General features: G+C 35.1%; 1 protein-coding gene across 1 annotated transcript in view; it reads right to left on the bottom strand.

The window, feature by feature from the left end:
* Positions 1 to 24,743, bottom strand: part of RNGTT (RNA guanylyltransferase and 5'-phosphatase) — a 351,237-nt gene that overhangs the window by 212,899 nt on the left and 113,595 nt on the right. The window contains exons 10-11 of the mRNA XM_082730606.1: positions 23,137 to 23,208; positions 18,055 to 18,219 (exon numbers count right to left, since the gene is read on the bottom strand). Coding sequence (XP_082586732.1) covers positions 18,055 to 18,219; positions 23,137 to 23,208 — 237 coding nt within the window. The remainder of the gene's footprint in view (positions 1 to 18,054; positions 18,220 to 23,136; positions 23,209 to 24,743) is intronic.

Raw genomic sequence — 24,743 nt, 5'->3', positions numbered from 1 at the left:
AGTAAAATAGGTACAAACCAAGATAGTAAAAATAAAAGTACATTTTTCTTAGGAAAAAAGCAGAAATCAGTAAGTGAAAGCTGATTTATTGTAGAGGGGCAAAAACTTAAATAGCTACCATTATTAAGAAAAAAAGCAAAGAAACAAATATTCAAATAATAAATCCTGAGAGGAAATAACCACAAAAGCAAAAGAAATGTAAAGTCTTATAATTAATTACTTTCCTCAACTCTGTACAAATTATTTTTAAATATTAATTAAAATTGGTATTTTACAAAGAATGATGATTTACCAAAACAGACTCCAGAAGAGAAAGAAAATCTAAACAAACCAATTTTCATAGGAGAAGCAGAGGAAGTCCAATGTATCTGTTAACAACCCCAAAACACTAAGACCCAAATAGTTTCATAGGAGAATCCCATAAAACCCATCAAAACTAGGCAATTCCAATGGTATTAAAACTATTCCAGAACATAGCAAGGAAAAAAAAAAAAAGGCAAGAAAGCAAGTCCTACATTCTTTTTATGAAGCAAGTATAACACTGAAGTAAAAGTTACCAAAGATTTACAGAACAGGATCATTTATGAACATCAACACAAAAATCCTAAATAAAATGTTAGGAAAAAACTGGGCAGTACCTCTTTTAAAATAACTATATTGTGGAGAGATAATCCATGTTCATGGACAGGAAGACTCAATAAAGCCAAAATGTCAGTTCTTCCCAACTTGACCTATAGATTTAATGCAATCCCAATCAAAATGCCAGCAAATTATTTTGTGGATACTGGTAAACTGACTCTAACGTTTATAAAGACAGGCAAAAGATCCAGAACAGCCAACATAATATTAAAAAGAAAGAAACAAAGTTGGAGACCAGATACTACCTAAGATTTACTACAAAGCTACAGTAATCAAGATAGTGTAGTATTAGCAAATGAATGGACAAACAGATCAGTAGAACAAAATACAGAGCCTAGAAACAGACCCCCATAAATACAGTGAACTGATATATGACAAAGGAGCAAAGGCAATATAATGGAGCAAAAACAGCTGGTAGCACTAGAACAACTGATTATCATACGCCAAAAAATCAATCTAGACACAGACCTTACATCCTACACAAAAATTAACTCAAAATAAATCACAGACCTAAATGTAAAAAGCAAAACTATTAAACTCCTAGAAAATAACTTAGGGAAAAACTTAAATGACCTTCAGTATGGTGATGCCTTTTAGATATAATACCAAAGACATGATCTATGAAAGAAGTAACTGATAAACAGGACTCTGTTGAAATTACAAACTTCTGCTCTGCGAAAGACAGTATCAAGACAATGAGAAGACAAACCACACACTGGAAAAAAATATTTGAAAAAACACAATCAAATAAAGACTCTTATTCAAAATATCCAAAGACTCTTAATAACAAAATGAACAACTCAATTAAAAAATTGGTCACAGACCTTAACAGACATTTCATCAAAGAAGATATAGAGATGAAAAATAAGCATATGAAAAGATACTCTATATCATATGCCAGGGAATCGCAAAAGAAAAATAAATAAATAAATAAGATACCACTATACACCTATTAGAATGGCCAAAATCTAAAATACTAACAATACCAAATGCTGAGAAGGATGTAGAAGAGCAACGTAACCTCCCCAGACCCCTCAGCATAAATTAACTTCAGTGAGCAGCACAGAGCCAACACTGGTAGCCTAATTGGCTTACATCAAGCCCCGCCATCAGCTGGATGTTGCTTTTCTTAGGCAAGTGTGCCTGAAAACCAGAGCAGCAGGCCCCTCCCCCAGAAGACCAGCACAAACCCCAGCAGGCACCATGTCTACTGACCATAGAGTTCTGCAAAGCTTCAGCTCTAGTGGAAACAGCATCAGGTCCCTTTTAACAAATAGACCAGAGTATACCTAGTACCCTGCCATATTCTGGCTGGGGTCCAAACACTCTACAATGCAAGCAAGGAGAACTCTGCCAGGACTGGCCTGAGGGAAAGAGCACCAAAAACACAGCAGCAGAGTGGACAAAGCACACACCACAGACCCTTCCTGAGGCATGAGGTCCTGGAAAGTATATGACCTCTTCTTCATAAACCCATTACTCTCAGGGGCAGGCAGCATAATAGGCTTTCGTAAGACACTGAAGAAGACACAGACCTAGACAAGATGCTAAGACTGAGGAATTCATCTCAAAAGAAAGAACAAGAAAAGGTCAGAGCCTGGGATCTAATTGAAACAAATGTAAGTAATATGCCTGATCCAGAATTTGAAGCAACAATCATAAGGGTACTAGCTGGGCTTGAGAAAAGCATAAAAGATACCAGGGTCCTTCACCACAGAAATAAAAGACCTAAAAGGCCAGAATGAAAAATGCAATAAAACAAGATCTGAAATCCACTGGATGTAATGACCAAAGGATGGAAGAATCAGAGGAACAAATAATACAGTATATAAAATTATGGAAAATAATGAAGCTGAAAAGAAGGGGGAAAGAAAAGTATTGGATCAATGTAGACAGGAAACTCAGTGACTCCATAGAACATAGTAACATTCATATTATAGGAAGAAAAAGAGAGGGAAAAGGGAGCAAAAGATTTACTTGAGGAAATTGTAAGTGAAAACTTCCCTAATCTAGAGAAGGAAACAGGAGCCATAGGGAACTCCCATCAAAATCAACAAAAGCAGGCCAACACCATTATACATTGTAGTTCAACTGAAAAATGCATATATAAAGAAAACAAGTCCTAAAAGCAGAAAGACAAAGTCCCTAACTTACAGGGTAAAACAAATAAGGGAAGATCTCTCCATAGAAACTTGGCAAGCCAAAGAGTATAACAGGATATATTCAACAAGCTGAATAGGAAAAATATGCAGCCAAGAATATCCTATCCAGCAAGGCTGCCATTCAGAATAGAAAGAGAGACAGAGTTTCCCAGACAGAGGTGCCTGGGTGGCTCAGTCGGTTAAGCTTCTGCCTTCAGCTTAGGGAATGATCTCAGGGTCCTGGGATGGAGTCCCACATTGGGTTCTCTGCTCACGGGAGAGCCTGCTTCTCCCTCTTCCACTTCCCCTGTGTGTTCTCTCTCTCAAGTAAATAAATAAAATCTTAAAAAAAGAAAAAATAAATAAAGAATGGATGCTATACTTTGTCAAATGCTTTTTCTGCATCTAGTGAAAGAATCATATGGTTCTTATCCTTTCTTTTATTAATGTGGTATATCACACTGATTGATTTGCAGATGCTGAACCACCCCTGTAGCCCAGGAATCAATCCTACGTGGTCGTGGTGAATAATCTTTTTAATGAACTATTGGATCCATTCTTGGTGAGTGTCTTGATGAGAATTTTTGCATCCATGTTCATCAGAGATATTGGCTTGCAATTCTCCTTTTCAGTGGGGTCTTTGTCTGGTTTTGGAATCCAGAAAATGCTGGCCTCAAAGAAAGAGTTTGGGACTTTTCTTTCCATTTCTATTGTTTGGAACAGTTTGAGGAAAAATAGGTATTAACCTTTCTTTAAATGTTTGGTAGAATTCCCCTGGGAAGCCATATGGCCCTGGACTTTTGTTTTTTGGGAGATTTTTTATTATGGATTCAATTTCTTTGTTGGTTATTGGTCTGTTCAAGTTTTCTATTTCTTCCTGCTTCAGTTTTTGTAGTTTACAAGGTTCTAGGAATTTAACCATTTCTTCCAGATTGTTCAGTTCATTGGCATGTAACTGTTCATAATATTCTCTTATAATTGGTTGTATCTCTGTGGTATTGATTGTGATCTCTCCTTTCTCATTCGTGGTTGCATTTATTGAGATACTTTCTCTTTAGTAAAATGTTCTTTAGCCTGCATGTACTTGTGACTTTCAAATTTTTTTGTGGTTGACTTCAAGTTTCATAGCATTGTTGTTGGAAAATATGCATGGTATGATCCCAATCTTTTTGTGCCTGTTGAGGCCTGATTTGTAACCCAGTGTAATATATGATCTCTTTGGAGAGTATCCCATGTGCACTCAAATGTGTGTTCTGCTATTGAATGTGTATTCTGAATGTGTATTCTGCTGCTTCAGGATGAAATGTTCTGTATCTGTTAAGTCCATACGGTCCAATGTGTCCCTCAAAGCCACTGTTTCCTTGTTGATTTTTCGCTTAGATCTGTCCATTCCTATAAGTGAGGTATTCAATTCCCCTACTATTATTGCATTTTTATCAATGAGTTCCTTTATGTTTGTTATTATTTTGTTTAGGTGCTCCTAAATTGGGGGCAAAAATATTTACAATTGTTAGATTTTCTTGTTGGATAGACCCCTTTATTATGATATAGTGCCCTTCTTCATCTCTTGTTATATAGTGTATGGTTTAAAATGTGGATAGTCTGATATAAGTATTGCTACTTGGGCTTTCTTTTGACATCCATTTGCATGGTAAATATTTCTCCATCCCTTCATTTTCAATCTACAGGTATCTTTAGGTCTAAAATGAGTCTATAGAAGCAACATATAGATGGGTCTATTTTATCCATTCTGACACCCTATGTCTTCTGATTGAAGCATTTAGTTCCTTTACATTCACAGTAATTACTGATCTGAATTTAATGCCATTTCATTACTTGTTTTGTGATTGTTTCTGGAGATTTTCTGTTTCTTTCTATGTTGCTTTTGGTCTTTCTTTCCTACTCAAAGAGTGCCCTTTAATATTTCTTCACAAACTCTTTTAGTTTTTGTCTGAGAAGCTTTTTTGATAAAAACCTCAACAAGGCAGGGAAAAGGGGAACTTACCTCAACATCATAAAGGCCAGATATAAAAGACCCAAAGCTAATAATCAGCCTCAATGAGGCTGAACTCTAGGTCAGGAACAAGACAGGGATGTCCACTCTCCCCAATGTTATTTAACACAGTACTAGACATCCTAGCTTCAGCAATCAGACAACAAAAAGAAATCAAAGGCAACCATATCAGCAAGGAAGAAGTCAAATTTTCACTATTTGCAGATGACACAGTAGTCTATGTAGAAAACCCAAACAACTATACCAAAAAACTGTTAAATTCAGCAAAGTTGCATGACACAAATCAACATACAGAAGTCTACTGCATTTCTAAATACCAGTAATGAAGCAGTAGAAAGAGAACTCAAGGAATCTACCCCATTTACTACTGCACCAAAAATCATAAGATATGTAGGAATAAACTTACCCAAAAAGGTTAAAGACCTGTATTCTGAAAACTAGAGAAGAACACTTATGAAAGAAACTGAAGATGACCCAAAGAAATGGGAAAACATTTCATGGTCATGGATTGGAAGAACAAATATTGTTAAAATGTCTATACTACCCAATGCAATCCACACATTTAATGCAAGGCCTAACAAAATACCACCAGCGTTTTCCACAGAGCTTGAACAAACAATCCTAAAATTTGTATGGAACCACAAAAGACCACAAAGCCAAAGGAATCTTGAAAAAGAAAAGCAGAGCTGGAGGCATCACAACTCTGGACTTCAAATTATATTACAAAGTTGTAGTGATAAAGACAGTATGATAATGGCACAAAAACAGACATAAAGACCAAAGGAACTGAACAGAAAACCCAGAAATGGACCCATAACTGCATGGTCAACTAATCTTTGACAATGCAGTAAAGAATATCCAATGGAAAAAAGACAGTCACTTCAACAAATGGTGTTGGGAACCTGGATGGTAACATGAAGAAGAATGAAACTGGACCACTTTCTTAAATCATATACTAAAATAAATTCAAAATGGATAAAAGACATAAATGTGAAACAGTAAACCATCAAAATCCTGGAGGAAAACACAGGCAGTAACCTCTGACATTGGCTATAAACTTCTTACTAGATAAATCTCTGGAGGCAAGAAAAACAAAAGCAAAAACGAATTACTGGGACTTCATCAAGATAAAAAGCTTCTGTACAGTGAAGGAAACAATCAACAAAACTAAAGGCAACCTTCAGAATGGAAGAAGAAATTTGTAAATGACATACCTGATAAAAGGTTAGTATCCAAAATACATAAAGAACTTAACAGACTCAAATCAAACTCAAAAACAAATAATCCAGTTAAAAAAAAAATGGGCAGAATAGGGTGCCTGGGTGGCTCAGTGGGTTAAAGCCTCTGCCTTCAGCTCGGGTCCTGATCTCAGGGTCCTCGGATTGAGCCTCGCATCGGGCTCTCTGCTCAGCAGGGAGCCTGCTTCCTCCTCAATCTCTCTGCCGGCTTCTCTGCCTACTTGTGATCTCTGTCTGTCAAATAGATGGATAAAATGTTTTAAAAAAATAAATAAAAATAAATAAATAAATAAATGGGCAGAAGACATGATTAGACATTTTTCCAAAGACACACAGATGGCTAACAGACACAAGAAAAGATATTCAACATAACTCATCATCATGGAAATACAAATCAAAACTACAATGAGATACCACCTCACACATGTCATAATAGCTAAAATTAACAGCACAGAAAACAACAAATGTTGGCAAGGATGCGGATAAAGGAGAACCCTCTTGCACTGTTGGTGGGAATGGAAACTGGTACAGCCACTCTAGAAAATAAGTGGAGGTTCCTAAAAGTTAAAAATAGAACTACACTAGGATCCAACTATTACACTACTAGGTATTTACACAAAGGATACAAAATACTGGTTTAAAAGGATGTTGGGGCACCTGGGTGGCTCAGTGGGTTAAGCCTCTGCCTTCAGCTCAGGTCATGATCTCAGGATCCTGGGATCGAGCCCTGCATCGGGCTCTGTACTCAGCAGGAAGCCTGCTTCCCCCTCTCTCTCTGCCTGCCCCTTTGCCTGATCTCTCTCTGTCAAATAAATAAATAAAATACTTTTAAAAATAAATAAAATAAATTTAAAATTTTTAAAAATTTGGGGCGCCTGGGTGGCTCGGTGGGTTAAGCCTCTGCCTTCGGCTCAGGTCATGATCCCAGGGGCCTGGGATCGAGTCCCGCGTTGGGCTCTCTGCTCAGCAGGGAGCCTGCTTCTCCTCATCTCTCTCTCTGGCTGTCTCTCTGCCCATTTGTGATCTCTCTCTCTGTCAAATAAATAAATAAAATCTTAAAAAAATTTTTTTTTAATTTAAAAAGGATACATGAATGCCGATGTTTATAGCAGCAATATCAATAATAACCAAATTATGGAAATAGTACAACTGGTCCAACAACTGATGAATGGATACACACACACACACACACACACACACACACACAATGGACTATTATTCAGCCATTAAAAAGAATGAAATCTTGCCATTTGCAATGACATGGATGAAGCTAGTGAGTATCATGCTAAGCAAAATTCAGAGAAAAGCAATACCATATGATTTCACTCATATATGGAATTTAAAAAAGAAAACAAATGAATGGGAGGGCAGGTAAACTAGAAAATAGCCTCTTAACTATGGAGAACAAAATGAGGCTTGCTGGAGGGGAGGTGGGCAGAGGGATGGGTTAAATAGGTGACGGGTACAAAGGTACACTTCTTGTGATGAGCACTGGGTGTCGTATGTGTGATGAATCACTAAATTCTATACCTGAAACTAAAATTACACTGTACTGTATGTTAACTAACTGGGATTTAAACAAAAACTGAAGCTAAAAAAAAAAAAGAAAAGTTGTGAACCTAAAACTGCTCTAAAGAAATTATAATAAAGTCTTTAAAAATAATAACAACAATACATTAAGATTAAATAGGGCTTTTCACATCAGGACATATTTCCATATAATTCATAAGACAAACAAATCTAACAGAAAAAGAAAACAATTATACCAATAGAAGATTAAAAGCCATTTGACAACACCGAATACCTATTCTTTATTGAAAGCAAAACAACTTAGTAAAAATAGAACCAGACACTTGTTTAACCTGATAAAATAGATTCCAGACTCAAAGGCAATATACTTTTAAGAATCACCAGAAGCATTCCCACTCAAATCAAGAACAAGACAAGGATCCCTGTAACTATCACTACAATTTAAAATTATACTCATGCATAATTGAATCAGGTAAGAGAAAAATTAATGTATGAAAAATCTAAAAAGGAAAACTATGTCTATTTGTATTTAATATGATTAATACCTAGAAAACCCAAGAGAATCAACTGTTATTACAAAGAGTATCAAAACACAGTGAGAACTGTATAAAATTAGCATACTAAAATCAAAAGCTTTAAAATTTAAAAACTTATCTTGTATAAAAGGCATCTGCTAAAGTCCTACAGGTAACACCACCCTTAATAGTTAAAAACAAACTTTTCCTGCTCCAAAGAAAAGGAACAAATAAGGCTGTTCACTCTCACTACTTCCATTCAACATTAAATAAGAGGCTCTAGCCAGTGCAAAAGGCAACAGAAAAAAATAAAAGGTATCCAGATTGCAAAGGAAAAGTAGAAGTGCCCTTTTTTTATAGATTACATGCTTGTCTATGTAAAAAGAGCTGATGAAATCTACAAAAAACTTGTAGAATAATAAGTGAGTTTAGCAAGATTACAAGAAAAAAAAATCAATATATGTGGCTTAAGCCGCTGCCTTCGGCTCGGGTCATGATCTCAGGGTCCTGGGATCGAGTCCCGCATCGGGCTCTCTGCTCGGCGGGGAGCCTGCTTCCTCCTCTCTCTCTCTGCCTGCCTCTCTGCCTACTTGTGATCTCTCTCTGTCAAGTAAATAAATAAATAAAATCTTAAAAAAAAAAAATCAATGTATTGCTATACATTATCAACAATTAGAAATGGAAAAATTTTAAATAGTATTTATATCAAACAGTATGAAATAAACTGAAAAGAGTCAGATGAGTAAAACCTGATCCTTAAAACTACAAAAATGTCTGAGAGAAATTAAAGACCTTTAAATTAAAAGGAGAAAAATACCAGGTTGATGAATTCAAAAATTCATCATTGTTAGGGTACCAATTCTTCCCCCTAAATATAGTCAATCCAAATTCCAATTCCAATCCAAATTCCAGCATGGATTCTGTAGACACTGACAAGCTTATTCTAAAATTCATATGAAAATGCAGAGGCCAAGAATAGCCAAAACAACTTCAAAAAAGTAGTAAAGAGTTGGAAAATAATCTTATCCCATGCAGGATTTAATCTGAAAAGTAATTAAGATGGTATGGTACTAGTGTAAAGAGACAAACACAATCAAGGGAATAGAACAGAGAGACTAGAAAAAGACCCAAACATACATGACAACTCAGTTTTCATAAAGATGTAAAATCAAATCAAAGAGAAAAGAACAGTTTCTTCAATAACTGGTGCAGAAACAATTGGATATTCATATGCAGAACAAATAAACAAAAACCTACCAAACAACAAAAAACAACTCAAATGTCTAAGCTAAAAGTTAAATTATGGTACACTGATAAGATGGAAATCTGCACATTTGTTTAAAAAAAAAAAGCAGGTGATCTCTACATACCAATAGGGCAAGCGGACTCAAAATGTATTGTTAAGTAAAAATAGCAAAGCACATAACAGTGTGTTAACAATCAACTCTTGGATTAGGTTAGTAAGAATATTAATAAATGTATTTGCTTATATATGCAGAGGAAAATCTGACGGATATAGTTAGTGCTAATGGCAATGGTTATTCTTCTGAGGTGATAAATGAATAGGAAGCTTTCAGAGAAACTTTGCTACATGACTTTGAAAATTTATAATTCTTTTTTAACTGGTTTCTAGCTGTAAATACAAATAAGTTATAATTTGAGAAGTTACTACTTATTTTTACCATACTGAATATTATATTATAACTATGTATATTTAAAAAAAAATGAACAACACACTATCTCTTCACTGGGCACAAATGACAAGTTGAGAAAGTTTTTAACAGAGCTACATAAAGTCCTAAAATCAAAGTTATCACCCAATTTTATAGATATACAGAAATGAAATTCTATTATTTTTCTGCAAAAACATATGCACTCTTTGGAGCTGTAAACTTTGTTTAAAACCAAATAAAAACTAGGACTCTTCATAAAAATGATATATACATCTCTCACAAACACTTTATCATTCATAATATCACTAGTTCACCCATTCCCATTATAAAAATAAAAAGAATCTCTACAGCAATAATCTGTTAACTGTAGCTACTATCCTGTACCTGGTGTTACTACAGTTTTAGCCTTTAGAACAAGTGTGCTACAAAATGCACTTTCCTTTTGTATAACTGGGAACAAAAGAGTAATAACTGGAAAATGCAGGGAGAGAGTTATAGTTAAAATTCCAACTAGTGTTCCTTTAAAAAGAGAATATCCTAGGATTTTTTAAAAAGGGGTTATATAGGAAGCGGAGTCAAGATGGCAGAGAAGTAGCAGGCTGAGACTACTTCAGCTAGCCGGAGATCAGCTAGATAGCTTTTCTAAAGATTGCAAACACCTGAAAAGCCATCAGCAGATCGAAGAGAAGAAGAACAGCAATTCTGGAAACAGAAAAACAACCACTTTCTGAAAGGCAGGACTGGCAAAGACATGAATCCAAAGCAACGGGAAGATAGATCCCGGGGGGAGGGGCCGGCTCCCGGCAAGCAGCGGAGCAACGGCGCACAAAATCAGGACTTTTTAAAGTCTGTTCCGCTGAGGGACATCGCTCCAGAGGCTAAACCGGAGCAAAGCCCACGCGGGGTCAGCGTGGCCTCAGGTCCCGCAGGGTCACAGAAGGATCGGGGGTGTCTGAGTGTCTCAGAGCTTGCGGATATTGGAACGGAAAAGCCGGCTACAGAGACAGAGCCGACAGTAAGCTCACAGCTCAGTGTTACCTTGAACCGGTCGCAGGCTCGGTGAGCTCGGAACGCGGCCGGGGGTCAGGCAGACAAGAGTAACTGGCGCTGTTCTCTGAGGGCGCACTGAGGAATGGGGCCCTGGGCTCTCGGCTCCTCCGGGCCGGAGACCAGGAGGCCGCCATTTGTATTCCTGTCCTCCGGAACTCTATGGAAAGCGCTCAGGGAACAAAAGCTCCTGAAAGCAAACCCGAGCGGATTACTCACCCCGGCCCCGGCTAAGGGGGGTGCAATTCCGCCTGGGGCAAAGACACTTGAGAATCACTACAACAGGCCCCTCCCCCAGAAGATCAACAAGAAATCCAGCCGAGACCAAGTTCACCTACCAAGGAGTGCAGCTTCAATACCAAGGAGAGCAGCAGAATTCCAGAGGAGGAGAAAGCAAAGCACGGAACTCATGGCTTTTTCCCTGTGATTTATTTTAGTCTTGCAGTTAATTTAATTTTTTCTTTTTCATTTTTTGTTTTTTTCTCTCGCCTTCTGGTAAATTTTTTTTTAACTTTTACCTTTTTCATTTTTAACATTTTTTAACTAGTTTATCCAATATATACATTTTTTCTTTTTTATATTTTTCTTATTTGTTTCCTTTTTTTAATTCTTTTCTTTTCTTTTTCTTTTCATTCTTCCTTTTTGAACCTCTTTTTATTCCCTTTCTACCCCCTAACGATTTGGGATCTCTTCTAATTTGGTTAAAGCATATTTTCCTGGGGTTGTTGCCACCCTTTTAGTATTTTACTTGCTCCTTCATATACTCTTATCTGGACAAAATGACAAGACGGAAGAATTCAACAAAAAAAAAAAGAACAAGAGGCAGGGACCTAATCAAAACAGACATTGGTAATATGTCAGATCTAGAGTTCAGAATGACAATTCTCAAGGTTCTAGCCGGGCTCGAAAAAGGCATGGAAGATATTAGAGAAACCCTCTCGAGAGATATAAAAGCCCTTTCTGGAGAAATAAAAGAACTAAAATCTAACCAAGTTGAAATCAAAAAAGCTATTAATGAGGTGCAATCAAAAATGGAGGCTCTCACTGCTAGGATAAATGAGGCAGAAGAAAGAATTAATGATATAAAAGACGAAATGACAGAGAATAAAGAGGGACAAACAGCTACTGGACCATGAGGGGAGAAATCGAGAGATAAGTGACACCATAAGACGAAACAAAATTAGAATAATTGGGATTCCAGAAGAAGAAGAAAGAGATAGGGGAGCAGAAGGTATACTGGAGAGAATTATTGGGGAGAATTTCCCCAATATGGCAAAGGGAACGAGCATCAAAATTCAGGAGGTTCAGAGAACGCCCCTCAAAATCAATAGGAATAGGCCCACACCCCGTCACCTAATAGTAAAATTTACAAGTCTCAGTGACAAAGAGAAAATCCTGAAAGCAGCCCGGGAAAAGAAGTCTGTAACATACAATGGTAAAAATATTAGATTGGCAGCTGACTTATCCACAGAGACCTGGCAAGCCAGAAAGAGCTGGCATGATATTTTCAGAGCACTAAATGAGACAAACATGCAGCCAAGAATACTATATCCAGCTAGACTATCATTGAAAATAGAAGGAGAGATTAAAAGCTTCCAGGAAAAACAAAAACTGAAAGAATTTGCAAACACCAAACCAGCTCTACAGGAAATATTGAAAGGGGTCCTCTAAGCAAAGAGAGAGCCTACAAGTGGTAGATCAGAAAGGAACAGAGACCATATACAGTAACCGTCACCTTACAGTCAATACAATGGCACTAAATTCATATCTCTCAATAGTTACCCTGAATGTGAATGGGCTAAATGCCCCTGTCAAAAGACACAGGGTATCAGAATGGATAAAAAAACAAAACGCATCTATATGTTGCCTCCAAGAAACTCATTTTAAGCCCGAAGACACCTCCAGATTTAAAGTGAGGGGGTGGAAAAGAATTTACCATGCTAATGGACATCAGAAGAAAGCAGGAGTGGCAATCCTTATATCAGATCAATTAGATTTTAAGCCAAAGACTATAATAAGAGATGAGGAAGGACACTATATCATACTCAAAGGGTCTGTCCAACAAGAAGATTTAACAATTTTAAATATCTATGCCCCCAACGTGGGAGCAGCCAACTATATAAACCAATTAATAACAAAATCAAAGAAACACATCAACAACAATACAATAATAGTAGGGGACTTTAACACTCCCCTCACTGAAATGGACAGGTCATCCAAGCAAAAGATCAGCAAGGAAATAAAGGCCTTAAACGACACACTGGACCAGATGGACATCACAGATATATTCAGAACATTTCATCCCAAAGCAACAGAATACACATTCTTCTCTAGTGCACATGGAACATTCTCCAGAATAGATCACATCCTCGGTCCTAAATCAGGACTCAACCGGTATCAAAAGATTGGGATCATTCCCTGCATATTTTCAGACCACAATGCTCTAAAGCTAGAACTCAACCACAAAAGGAAGTTTGAAAAGAACCCAAATACATGGAGACTAAACAGCATCCTTCTAAAGAACGAATGGGTCAACTGGGAAATTAAAGAATTAAAAAAAATCATGGAAACAAATGATAATGAAAATACAACGGTTCAAAATCTGTGGGACACAACAAAGGCAGTCCAAAGAGGAAAATATATAGCGGTACAAGCCTTTCTCAAGAAATAAGAAAGGTCTCAAGTACACAACCTAACCCTACACTTAAAGGAGCTGGAAAGAACAAGAAAGAAACCCTAAGCCAAGCAGGAGAAGAGAAATCATAAAGATCAGAGCAGAAATCAATGAAATAGAAAACAAAAGGACAATAGAGCAAATCGACGAAACTAGGCGCTGGGTCTTGGAAAGAATTAAGAAAATTGATAAACCCCTGGCCAGACTTATCAAAAAGAAAAGAGAAAGGGCCCAAATAAATAAAATCATGAATGAAAGAGAGATCAGAACTAACACCAAAGAAATACAAACTATTATAAGAACATACTATGAGCAACTCTACGCCAATAAATTTGACAATCTGGAAGAAATGGATGCATTCCTAGAAACATATAAACTACCACAACTGAACCAGGAAGAAGTAGAAAGCCTGAACAGACCCATAACCAGTAAGGAGATTGAAACAGTCATTAAAAATCTCCAAACAAACAAAAGCCCAGGGCCAGACGGCTTCCCGGGGGAATTCTACCAAACATTTAAAGAAGAACTAATTCCTATTCTCCTGAAACTGTTCTAAAAATAGAAATGGAAGGAAAACTTCCAAACTCATTTTATGAGGCCAGCATCACCTTGATCCAAAAACCAGAAAAGGATCCCATCAAAAAAGAGAGCTATAGACCAATATCCTTGATGAACACAGATGCGAAAATACTCAACAAAATACTAGCCAATAGGATTGAACAGTACATTAAAAGGATTATTCACCACGACCAAGTGGGATTTATTCTAGGGCTGCAAGGTTGGTTCAACATCCGCAAATCAGTCAATGTGATACAACACATCAATAAAAGAAAGAACAAGAACCATATGATACTCTCAATAGATGCTGAAAAAGCATTTGACAAAGTACAGCATCCCTTCCTGATCAAAACTCTTCAAAGTGTAGGGATAGAGGGCACATACCTCAATATCATTAAAGCCATCTATGAAAAACCCACCGCAAATATTATTCTCAATGGAGAAAAACTGAAAGCTTTTCCGCTAAGGTCAGGAACACGGCAGGGATGTCCATTATCACCACTGCTATTCAACATAGTACTAGAGGTCCTAGCCTCAGCAATCAGACAACAAAAGGAAATTAAAGGCATCCAAATCGGCAAAGAAGAAGTCAAACTATCACTCTCCGCAGATGATATGATACTATATGTGGAAAACCCAAAAGACTCCACTCCAAAACTGCTAGAACTTATACAAGAATTCAGTAAAGTGTCAGGATATAAAATCAATGCACAGAAATCAGTTGCATTTCTCTACACCAACAGCAAGACAGAAAAAAGAGAAATTAAGTAGTCAATCCCATTTACAATTGCACCCAAAACCATAAGATACCTAGGAATAAACCTAACCAAAGAGACACAGAATCTATACTCAGAAAACTATAAAGTACTCATGAAAGAAACTGAGGAAGACACAAAGAAATGGAAAAATGTTCCATGCTCCTGGATTGGAAGAATAAATATTGTGAAAATGTCTATGCTACCTAAAGCAATCTACACATTTAATGCAATTCCTATCAAAGTACCATCCATCTTTTTCAAAGAAATGGAACAAATAATTCTAAAATTTATATGGAACCAGAAAAGACCTCGAATAGCCAAACGGATATTGAAAAAGAAAGCCAACGTTGGTGGCATCACAATTCCGGACTTCAAGCTCTATTACAAAGCTGTCATCATCAAGACAGCATGGTACTGGCACAAAAACAGACACATAGATCAATGGAACAGAATAGAGAGCCCAGAAATAGACCCTCAACTCTATAGTCAACTAATCTTCGACAAAGCAGGAAAGAATGTCCAATGGAAAAAAGACAGCCTCTTCAATAAATGGTGCTGGGAAAATTGGACAGCCACATGCAGAAAAATGAAATTGGACCATTTCCTTACACCACACAAAAATAGACTCAAAATGGATGAAGGACCTCAATGTGCAAAAGGAATCCATCAAAATCCTTGAGGAGAACACAGGCAGCAACCTCTTCGACCTCAGTCGCTGCAACATCTTCCTATGAACAACGCCAAAGGCAAGGGAAGCAAGGGCAAAAATGAACTACTGGGATTTCATCAAGATTAAAAGCTTTTGCACAGCAAAGGAAACAGATAACAAAATCAAAAGACAACTGACAGAATGGGAGAAGATATTTGCAAACGACATATCAGATAAAGGACTAGTGTCCAGAATCTATAAAGAACTTAGCAAACTCAACACCCAAAGAACAAATAATCCAATCAAGAAATGGGCAGAGGACATGAACAGACATTTCTGCAAAGAAGACATCCAGATGGCCAACAGACACATGAAAAAGTGCTCCATATCACTCGGCATGAGGGAAATACAAATCAAAACCACAATGAGATATCACCTCACACCAGTTAGAATGGCTAAAATAAACAAGTCAGGAAATGACAGATGCTGGTGAGGATACGGAGAAAGGGGAACCCTCCTACACTGTTGGTGGGAATGCAAGCTGGTGCAGCCACTCTGGAAAACAGCATGGAGGTTCCTCAAAATGTTGAAAATAGAACTGCCCTATGACCCAGCAATTGCACTATTGGGTATTTACCCTAAAGATACAAACGTAGTGATCCAAAGGGGCACGTGCACCCGAATGTTTATAGCAGCAATGTCCACAATAGCCAAACTATGGAAAGAACCTAGATGTCCATCAACAGATGAATGGATCAAGAAGATGTGGTATATATACACAATGGAATACTATGCAGCCATCAAAAGAAATGAAATCTTGCCATTGCGACAACATGGATGGAACTAGAGCGTATCATGCTTAGTGAAATAAGTCAAGCAGAGAAAGACAACTATCATATGATCTCCCTGATATGAGGAAGTGGTGATGCAACATGGGGGCTTAAGTGGGTAGGAGAAGAATCAATGACACAAGATGGGATTGGGAGGGAGACAAACCATAAGTGACTCTTAATCTCACAAAACAAACTGAGGGTTGCTGGGGGGAGGGGGTTTGGGAGAAGGGGGGTGGGGTTATGGACATTGGGGAGGGTATGTGCTTTGGTGAGTGCTGTGAAGTGTGTAAACCTGGTGATTCACAGACCTGTACCCCTGGGGATAAAAATATATGTTTATAAAAAATAAAAAATTCAAAAAAAAATATGTAAGAAAATGCAAAATAAAAACATTACATTAACATAAAAAAGGGGTTATATAAGCAAAGAATAAAGAAAAAAATTTTTTCTAGTGAAAAACTCATGAATAATTGTTCAACTCAACTGCTTCATATCCTTAAAGAACAGTTCTAATAGTTATCCACTGCAAATATTTCGAAGTAACACTGATTCTGACTCAAGAGATACACAATCTAAGACACATTTTCTTAAATGCTGAACTTAAATTACGACAGCACAAGCTGTTAAGTTAATTTTTTTTTAAACTGAATGCAAACTGAAACCATGTGGCTTCTACCCAACTTTTACACTGATTTAAAATTTCAAAAGTATTTCTGTAAGAGTACATTGCTCCAGTTAGCCAATTTTCACCACTGCCATGGCCCACATTAATTGTCAGTCAACTTTATTCTTACCCTACAGATTGAGCAGGGCCCTGAGGTAGATACCCCAATAACATCCCTGCTACCACAACAGACACAAACAGCACAGCAGCAGAGATCTGTGGGAAGATCACAGCAGCAGAGATCAACTATGTCAGCCGTGACAAGCAGGTGTTATGCAACATATCAATAAAAATAGAATGATAGCTTTGTATATCTTGACAGTTAAAAAAATGGGCACTGGACAGTGCTGGGATTACTGCTACTATTATATCCAAGGGTTAATATCAAATTAAGTGGATATGAGCAGAAGCAGGTAAGATAAAACAAAAATTTCTATCATCAGGCATGTGGGATTATATGACAAAGGAGTTTAAAACACACAATTGCGTATGTTGTTATACTTCCTATATTATTCTATCACAGCCATTCTTCTCCAAACATAATAATTTCATGGTTCATCTTTACTGTCAAATACTATGTAGCAGTTAAAAATTATTATCTAAGCCCTGGCGTGGAAATATTTTCAAGCCACACTGTTAAATGGAAAAACAACAATCCAAGAAAAAATTCAGTATGATGAATTTTCAGTATGATGCATTTTAAGCATGAAAACAACAGAAATAAAACTATCAATATATGGGTGTATGCAAATGAATTTTTTAAATCAGAGTATGTATCAACCACTGGTAACCTTCAGAAGACATAACAGGTGATTTTCACACTATACCATTCTTCACTGTTTATAGCTTTTTTTCCCCCCAAGATCATTGTTCACAGCTTTTTAAAAACATAACACTGACAATGAATCAAAAACTATTATGAAAAACAAGAAAGTAAGCCAGTTTAAGTTTCCACCACTCTGGACAAGATCTGGAAATTGCACATGTTTGTCCAGAATAGTGCTATATTCAATAAAATAATTTCTGAAAAAAATCAAGACAACTGGGCAGTAAAATGTCATTCATAGTCCTCTCACAAGCTGAATTATGACACATTGTAAGTACTAATTAGAAAATTTTACCTTTCTTGAAGTATAGATGTCAAAAAATGGCTTATTTCTGACACTAAATGGTTCCTGTGTTTTGTCAATGAGCCCATTCTTCATTTTTTCATGTCGAGGACTTATTATTTCTCTTTCTATACACTGCAGACGAATATTAAAATCACAATCTCCAACTGGCTGTGCCTGAATTAAATGAGACAATTATTTAAATTTCAACACTGAAACTATCTTATCAGTATAATTATTAAGGCTGTCACAGTATACATAGCATCTATGTAAACAGCATCCTTTGGAGATGTCCAATGCACAGCCTGCACAACCACACATGCCAGTCCTGATTTCATTAATTAAAGACACCTAAACACATACACAGTTATTTTAAAATTATAAATGCATAACATAATATGGGAGAGTGGTATAAATCTTCTCTAATATATATTGATCTGAAGTTATCACATCTGAATTAAAGTATTAATATACTCACTAATCATTTTATTTGAATTAGTAAAATTATATCAATTAGTAGAATCTGCATAAAACTACAATCCACATCATTCAGGAAAATATAAGCAAATAACACATCAAAATAAGAAACACAGTCACTTATAATGTTTTTTTGTTGCTTAACACATTAATGCTTTACAGCCATCATCAGTAAGTAAAAGATAATTATTAGACAAATATATCCTCAACTCTAAAAACCAATAACATCAAACAAAGTCTCCATAATATACTCATATAAAGAAAAGTTAAAATAATATACTAATATAAAGAAAGTTCTCCATATAGTATATATACAATATGGTACATATACAATATGGTACATATATGTGGTATACAAATTTGAATCATAAGGTAAAAAGTGAATAGAATTTTTCTATGAATTGAAGGTAGGGGCTTACCCTATCTAAATGGTATATAATAATACAGCTTCTAACATTTCATCTGGGTGACAATAACTGTCCAGATTAGTATCATCACCTCATATCAAGTACCGTTCTTCTCTGCTTTGCAATTGGACAGTCTTCCATGAATTCTTCTCACTCTTCATTTTCTTCCTCTTCTCTATATTACTCAACCTACATTTAAACAACCTAATGCTTACAAATAGGTGACAATATTTGCTTAAGCTGTGGACATTAAATATGTCTTAAGGATGACTTTTTCTATTGGAAGGATGACAATTTTGATACTTAGCAAAGAATAAGGAACAAGACAAAGAGAGTAAGCCCTAGGTATGAGGAAGTATACATTCCCTTTACACAAAGGCATACAACTGTTTTAAAAGGTAGTACTGAGGAAAGATCAGTAAACAATCACAAAGTCCATGTATAATCTTTTCCATGTCACCTATATCAAGGCTGAAAAACCTAAAATGTTAGGCTTATTTATTGGACCTATTAAATGAATTCAGACCCCTAAAAAGTTAACGTAGAAGAAGTAAGTCATCCATTTAAAAAAATAATAATAATAATCTAACCACTGTCTAAAAATACTTAGGTATTCTAAATTTTCTCCTAAATATTTTTCACTATACACATAAACCAAAACAACAAGAAGAAACTGAAAGCGAGTTCACCTTCAAATTTATGCTGCCTATAGGAAGGGAAGTGTTTGTTAGGTAGGTGTTAAATCACTAAAAACAGACAACAGAAAGAACTCAATAACTATTCACTAACTGGCTTCCTAGTTTTGAATTCTTTCAAAACAATGAACGTGTGATCCTATCATTACCCTAACTAACACCCTTCAATAGTGAGTGCCCTAATACAGCCAGGACTAAGCTAAACTGCCTTATTCAAGTCACCTGGCCCCCTATTCAACAATCTATTTTCATTTCTTGCTATGTCCCACATCCTACCACACATTAAGTACACTAATAGCCTCTAATGTTCCTGACCTCCATGATTCTATCCTTCAGAATTAATCCATGTTAACTCTGGTTAAACTGAAACAGTTTCACCTCTCTAGTATTTTTTATACATTCCAGTATCTCTAACATACCTTTATTGTTGTTATACTATTATAATTGTTCTTTACATTTATTTCTCATCCATAAAATCGATGGTTTACAAATTTCTTTTGATTTTGCACCCAATCCAAATACATATCCTAACAAATGTTTACAATATATGCATGTTAAATTTTAGTAAGTTGCATATATGTACAACTGTATATGTTATAAAACAGACAAAACCTGAATAAACAGATAAAAAATAAGTTCCACTTTCTTCCCAAATCCCACCGTTGAAATGGCCTTCTTTGGAAGTCAGTGTACTGAACTACAAATTCCCTGAAGGCAATAAATTATTTCTTATTCATCTGTGTATATCCAATTCCTAGAATAACACCTGACATATAAAAGATGATCAATACTGTTTTTCTGAAAATAAATAAATTGGAAAAAAAAAAAAAGATGATCAATGAAATTCTTGGTGGACAAAATAAACTAAGGGAACTTAAAAGATTTTAACTATTTTTTTCAAAACTTCATTTTTTTCTAACAGTGACCTTGATTTTATGACTCAAAATAAGCTGATTAATCATCAAGGCTCCACAGTAAATTAAAGAATTAAATAAATATAAATATATATAATAAAATTAATTAAATATTAAATAAATAAATTAAAGAATTAAATAAAGAAATAAAGAATTAAATATATAAATATATAACTCCAATTATAAATATATCTTAATATCAGAAACTTGAGAGAAAATGTGACTTTAAAATCAATGAAATATGGCAATAGGCACTCAATACATACGGAGTAAATAATTAGACCTACTGAAATCATAACTTAATCATTTTTACAGCAAAATATGGATGTATTTCCTAAACAAGACCAAAAAAAGCACAAACTTTGAGAAGGTCTAGTTAAGTCTGATTTCATGAAAACGAAAAATTCCTGTGCATCAATAGATACTAATTTGCAAAAAATATTGTCACATACATAACCAAAAAAGGATTAGAATGCAGGAAAGATAGATCATTAATTCCTACACATTAAGAAGACTGACAACCAAATAGAAAAATTAGAAAATTATTTGAATTTAAAATTAAATCTCAAAAGAAAAATCCAAACAAGTAAAAATGGACAAACAAATCAGGCTTAACTTCATTAGTAATAATGAAAGAGCAAATTAAAAAACATCAGATGCCATTTCACACACATCCAAGTAGCAAAAATTTTAAACTCTGATAATACCAACTGCAGTAAGCTGTTAGACCTACTTCTGAAAGGAATTCAGCAACGTAGCACATACACCTGAAGTTGCCAATTCAGTCAGAATCTCTATGATGTAGGTAGGGGTGAGAGGAACTGTACTTTTTAAAAACACCGCTGGTGCTTATATCCCAAGAATGAGAATTGTCCTAGAGAAACTCTGATGTATGCACACAAGAATATATAAACTGTTTAATAGCAGTATAACAGCAAAATATGGCAACTCAAATGTTCATCAAAAAAAAAGACAAATTCTGTATATTTATACAAAACAATACTCAACAGTAATTAAACTGAATGAACTAAACCTATGTGTATTAATAAAGATAAACCTCAAAATAATGTGGAGTAAATGCTCAGTACCACAGTACAGTACAATATATATGTAACACTAGAAACCTTGCACAACAATACCACATGTATTTTATGGACACACACATAGGTAGTAAGGTTATTAAAAACATTCATAGAAATAATAAACATCAAATACAGGGTGGAAGTTACTTCCGGGTAAGAGGGTCAAAAATAGAACAGTAAGGTGTGCATGAGAAACTTCTCCTGGATCTGTAATGACTTATTTCTTATTAAAAAGAAAGTGGAGTAAAAATGACAAAATATTAAGCTTTAACAAATCTGGTGGTTAGTATATGTGTATGCCTCATACTTTGCTCTATACTTTTGTATACACTGTAAATTTTCATATATTTTTTTAAAGAATTAGAAGGCTATTGTCAAAGACAAAACTCCCAGGCTAAGAAGTGAACCTGCATGGAATACATATTAAAGCAGAGCTCAATGTCAAAAGGCAGAGGAGACAAAACCCCCCTCTTCACAACAAAACAATGCCACCCCCACCCTTCATGTCTCATTATGGACCAACGAACAATTATTCCAAAATCTATGATAAGAGTAAGTCAATTCTAGGAAGCATTACTGAGGCATATAGTAATCACAAACAGACAAAATTAAAACTTGATGGTTTCTGACCTAGGAAACTGTTTGAAATCTATAAATTCAACAGAAAATGAAATATGTACATTGAAAATTTCTAGGAAAAAGATGACCTTAAAGTGGATTAATGCAATCCTGAATCTCGATACTGTCCTTTAAAATATATATCCCAAAAAGGAACTTTTAAAAAATTGTTATAAAATCTTCAAAATTCTAAAACTTAAATACTCTTAATTCCAGAATTCTTAATTGCTTTCAGTCTTGTTTGAATACTAAATGACTATGCAATTTGAATAATATATGTCTAGAGGAATGATTATACCTTTTCATAGATGTACACTATTGAAAGAGTTTCTCACATTTACAGAAGTGATGTTGTACTGACTAAATAATTTAGATACTGATACTATAATTAAACATGAACAGGCAGATTCTTGGCTTGTCTAAAACTATAGGAAATGGGTAGAAAATATAATTCCTATTTTTTTATATCTATTTATAACAGAATTTTCTATTTTGCTTTTAGTTTCCTGCCTGTACTCATGAATAACATATCTGTGCCCCTACGTTATACATTCAATACCCATAATCAGCTTCTCTTTTTATTTTTAAGTGACAGCAACAAAATCTGTGGGCTCTTTTTTTTTTTTTTAATCGTATATAGGATAACTAAAACTAAGAGCTTCCATCTTAAAAAATTGTCTTATTTTATCAATTAAACTATTTTTATTCACTCTTTTCAAGTATCTTATAAAACCTAAAGACCAAGCAATGTGCAAAATTATTAATAAGGTATCAAATGGGTAACTAGAGTCACAATTTTTCTTTCCTACCATTCTAAGACAGTAACACTTTTTATTTGTAAAAACATATCTGTTATCTCAGGGACAATTTTTATTTTATAAATTATATTAAAGGTACTTACATTGAATTTAATTATGTCATATATCAAATATCTAGGAACGGCCTGTCCATTTACTCTGTCAATAATCATTTCCTTGAAAGAGAAAAGAAGGTTAAGTTTCTTCATACTTTAATGGCAAGTTCTTTAGTTTGATTAAAATAAAACATAGACACAGAAAGCACAAAAACCTTATATATACAACCTGATGAAACACTAATATGAACACACTTATACCCCAGATCAAATCAATAGACTGTCAACATCCCAAAACTCCCTGTCATGAATTTACTCTATTGAAGTAAAATGATATCTCATTATGCTTTTTCTATTCGAATTACTATGCTACATATTTTTATGTTTAAGTTACTAAGCAACTATTAAAGAAACTACAAATTTTAAATTCCAAATACAAGGAATATTTTTAAAATAATTTTGTTAAATCATTATTGCTTTCAATTTTGTTAGGGCTAACTATATCGCAAAATCTGCAGGTATAAATGGTGCCCTTATTATAAAATATATTCCCATGCAATCCATCCAGCCTTTCTTGGTTCCATGTCCCTCTACTATGATCAAAGGGAACAGGAAAAGAGAATGTATTACATATCATAGCCAGTAAGTGAAAAAAAACTTAAATCCTGCACCTTGACAGAAAAGAGATAAAGCACATTAAAAGACAGGCGTGCCTGGGTGGCTCAGTCGATTGAGTGCCTGACTCTTGGTTTTGGCTCAGGACATGATCTCATGGGTCATGGGCTCAAGCCCCACATACAGTTAGTTCCATGCTCAGTGGAGAGTCTGCTTGGAGATTTTCTCCCTTTGTTCCTCTCTACACTTCTCTCTCTCTCTCCCACCCTCTAAAACAAATATTTTTTTAAAAAAGATTATAGGTACATAATGCAGTATGTCACAAAATTTTAATTCTTAATACATTTTGGCCTAAAACTATTTTTCTTTCCTCAGATTCTTTCTAGGAAACTAAGCAGGGTTTTTGTTACCTAATTTCATGACAGAAAATCCACAACCACCTAAAATGACTAAGCACATATTGATTTAGGACAGATATACTTTGTTAAGAAACTATTAATAATTAATTACTTTCCCAAATACGTATTTGTTAACCTGCAGACATTTATTTATGGTTATTATCTTGAGCCTAACACATGGCATAAATTAAATCACTTCATTATCTTAAACTATTTACTAAATATTTTTACTTAACTACTTGTATCTGATAATTTTATGAACCATCAATGTGGCACCAAAAACAGGTTTCAATTCATTGTTATTGTCAAAAATGTGTGGATGGAAATTAAATGAACTTCCAGGTTCAGATAACAGACATCACAGAATTTCTCTCCTAAAGTACCTGATATGAACAAAACATATATTCCTTTGAACATTAAAAATAGTCAAAAGGAAAATTTATTACAAGTAAACAAGTAAAAAGAAATTTACAAGTAACCATTAAAAACTGAAAACTACCAAGACTGTGGTAAAACAAAAAGGCACAGCATGGTTCAGCTCCAAGCCCACTAAACCCCCAGAAGCCCTACTTGTCCAATGACAAATTCTTGATAATTGTCATTATTACACTCAAATATAGATAGAAACAAACTCAGTAGTTA

This window comes from Mustela nivalis (genome assembly GCF_964662115.1).
Source record: "Mustela nivalis genome assembly, chromosome: 5".
Lineage (NCBI taxonomy): Eukaryota > Metazoa > Chordata > Mammalia > Carnivora > Mustelidae > Mustela > Mustela nivalis.
Note: the sequence above shows the minus strand (reverse complement) of the source record. Positions and strands in the feature narration are given on the sequence as shown.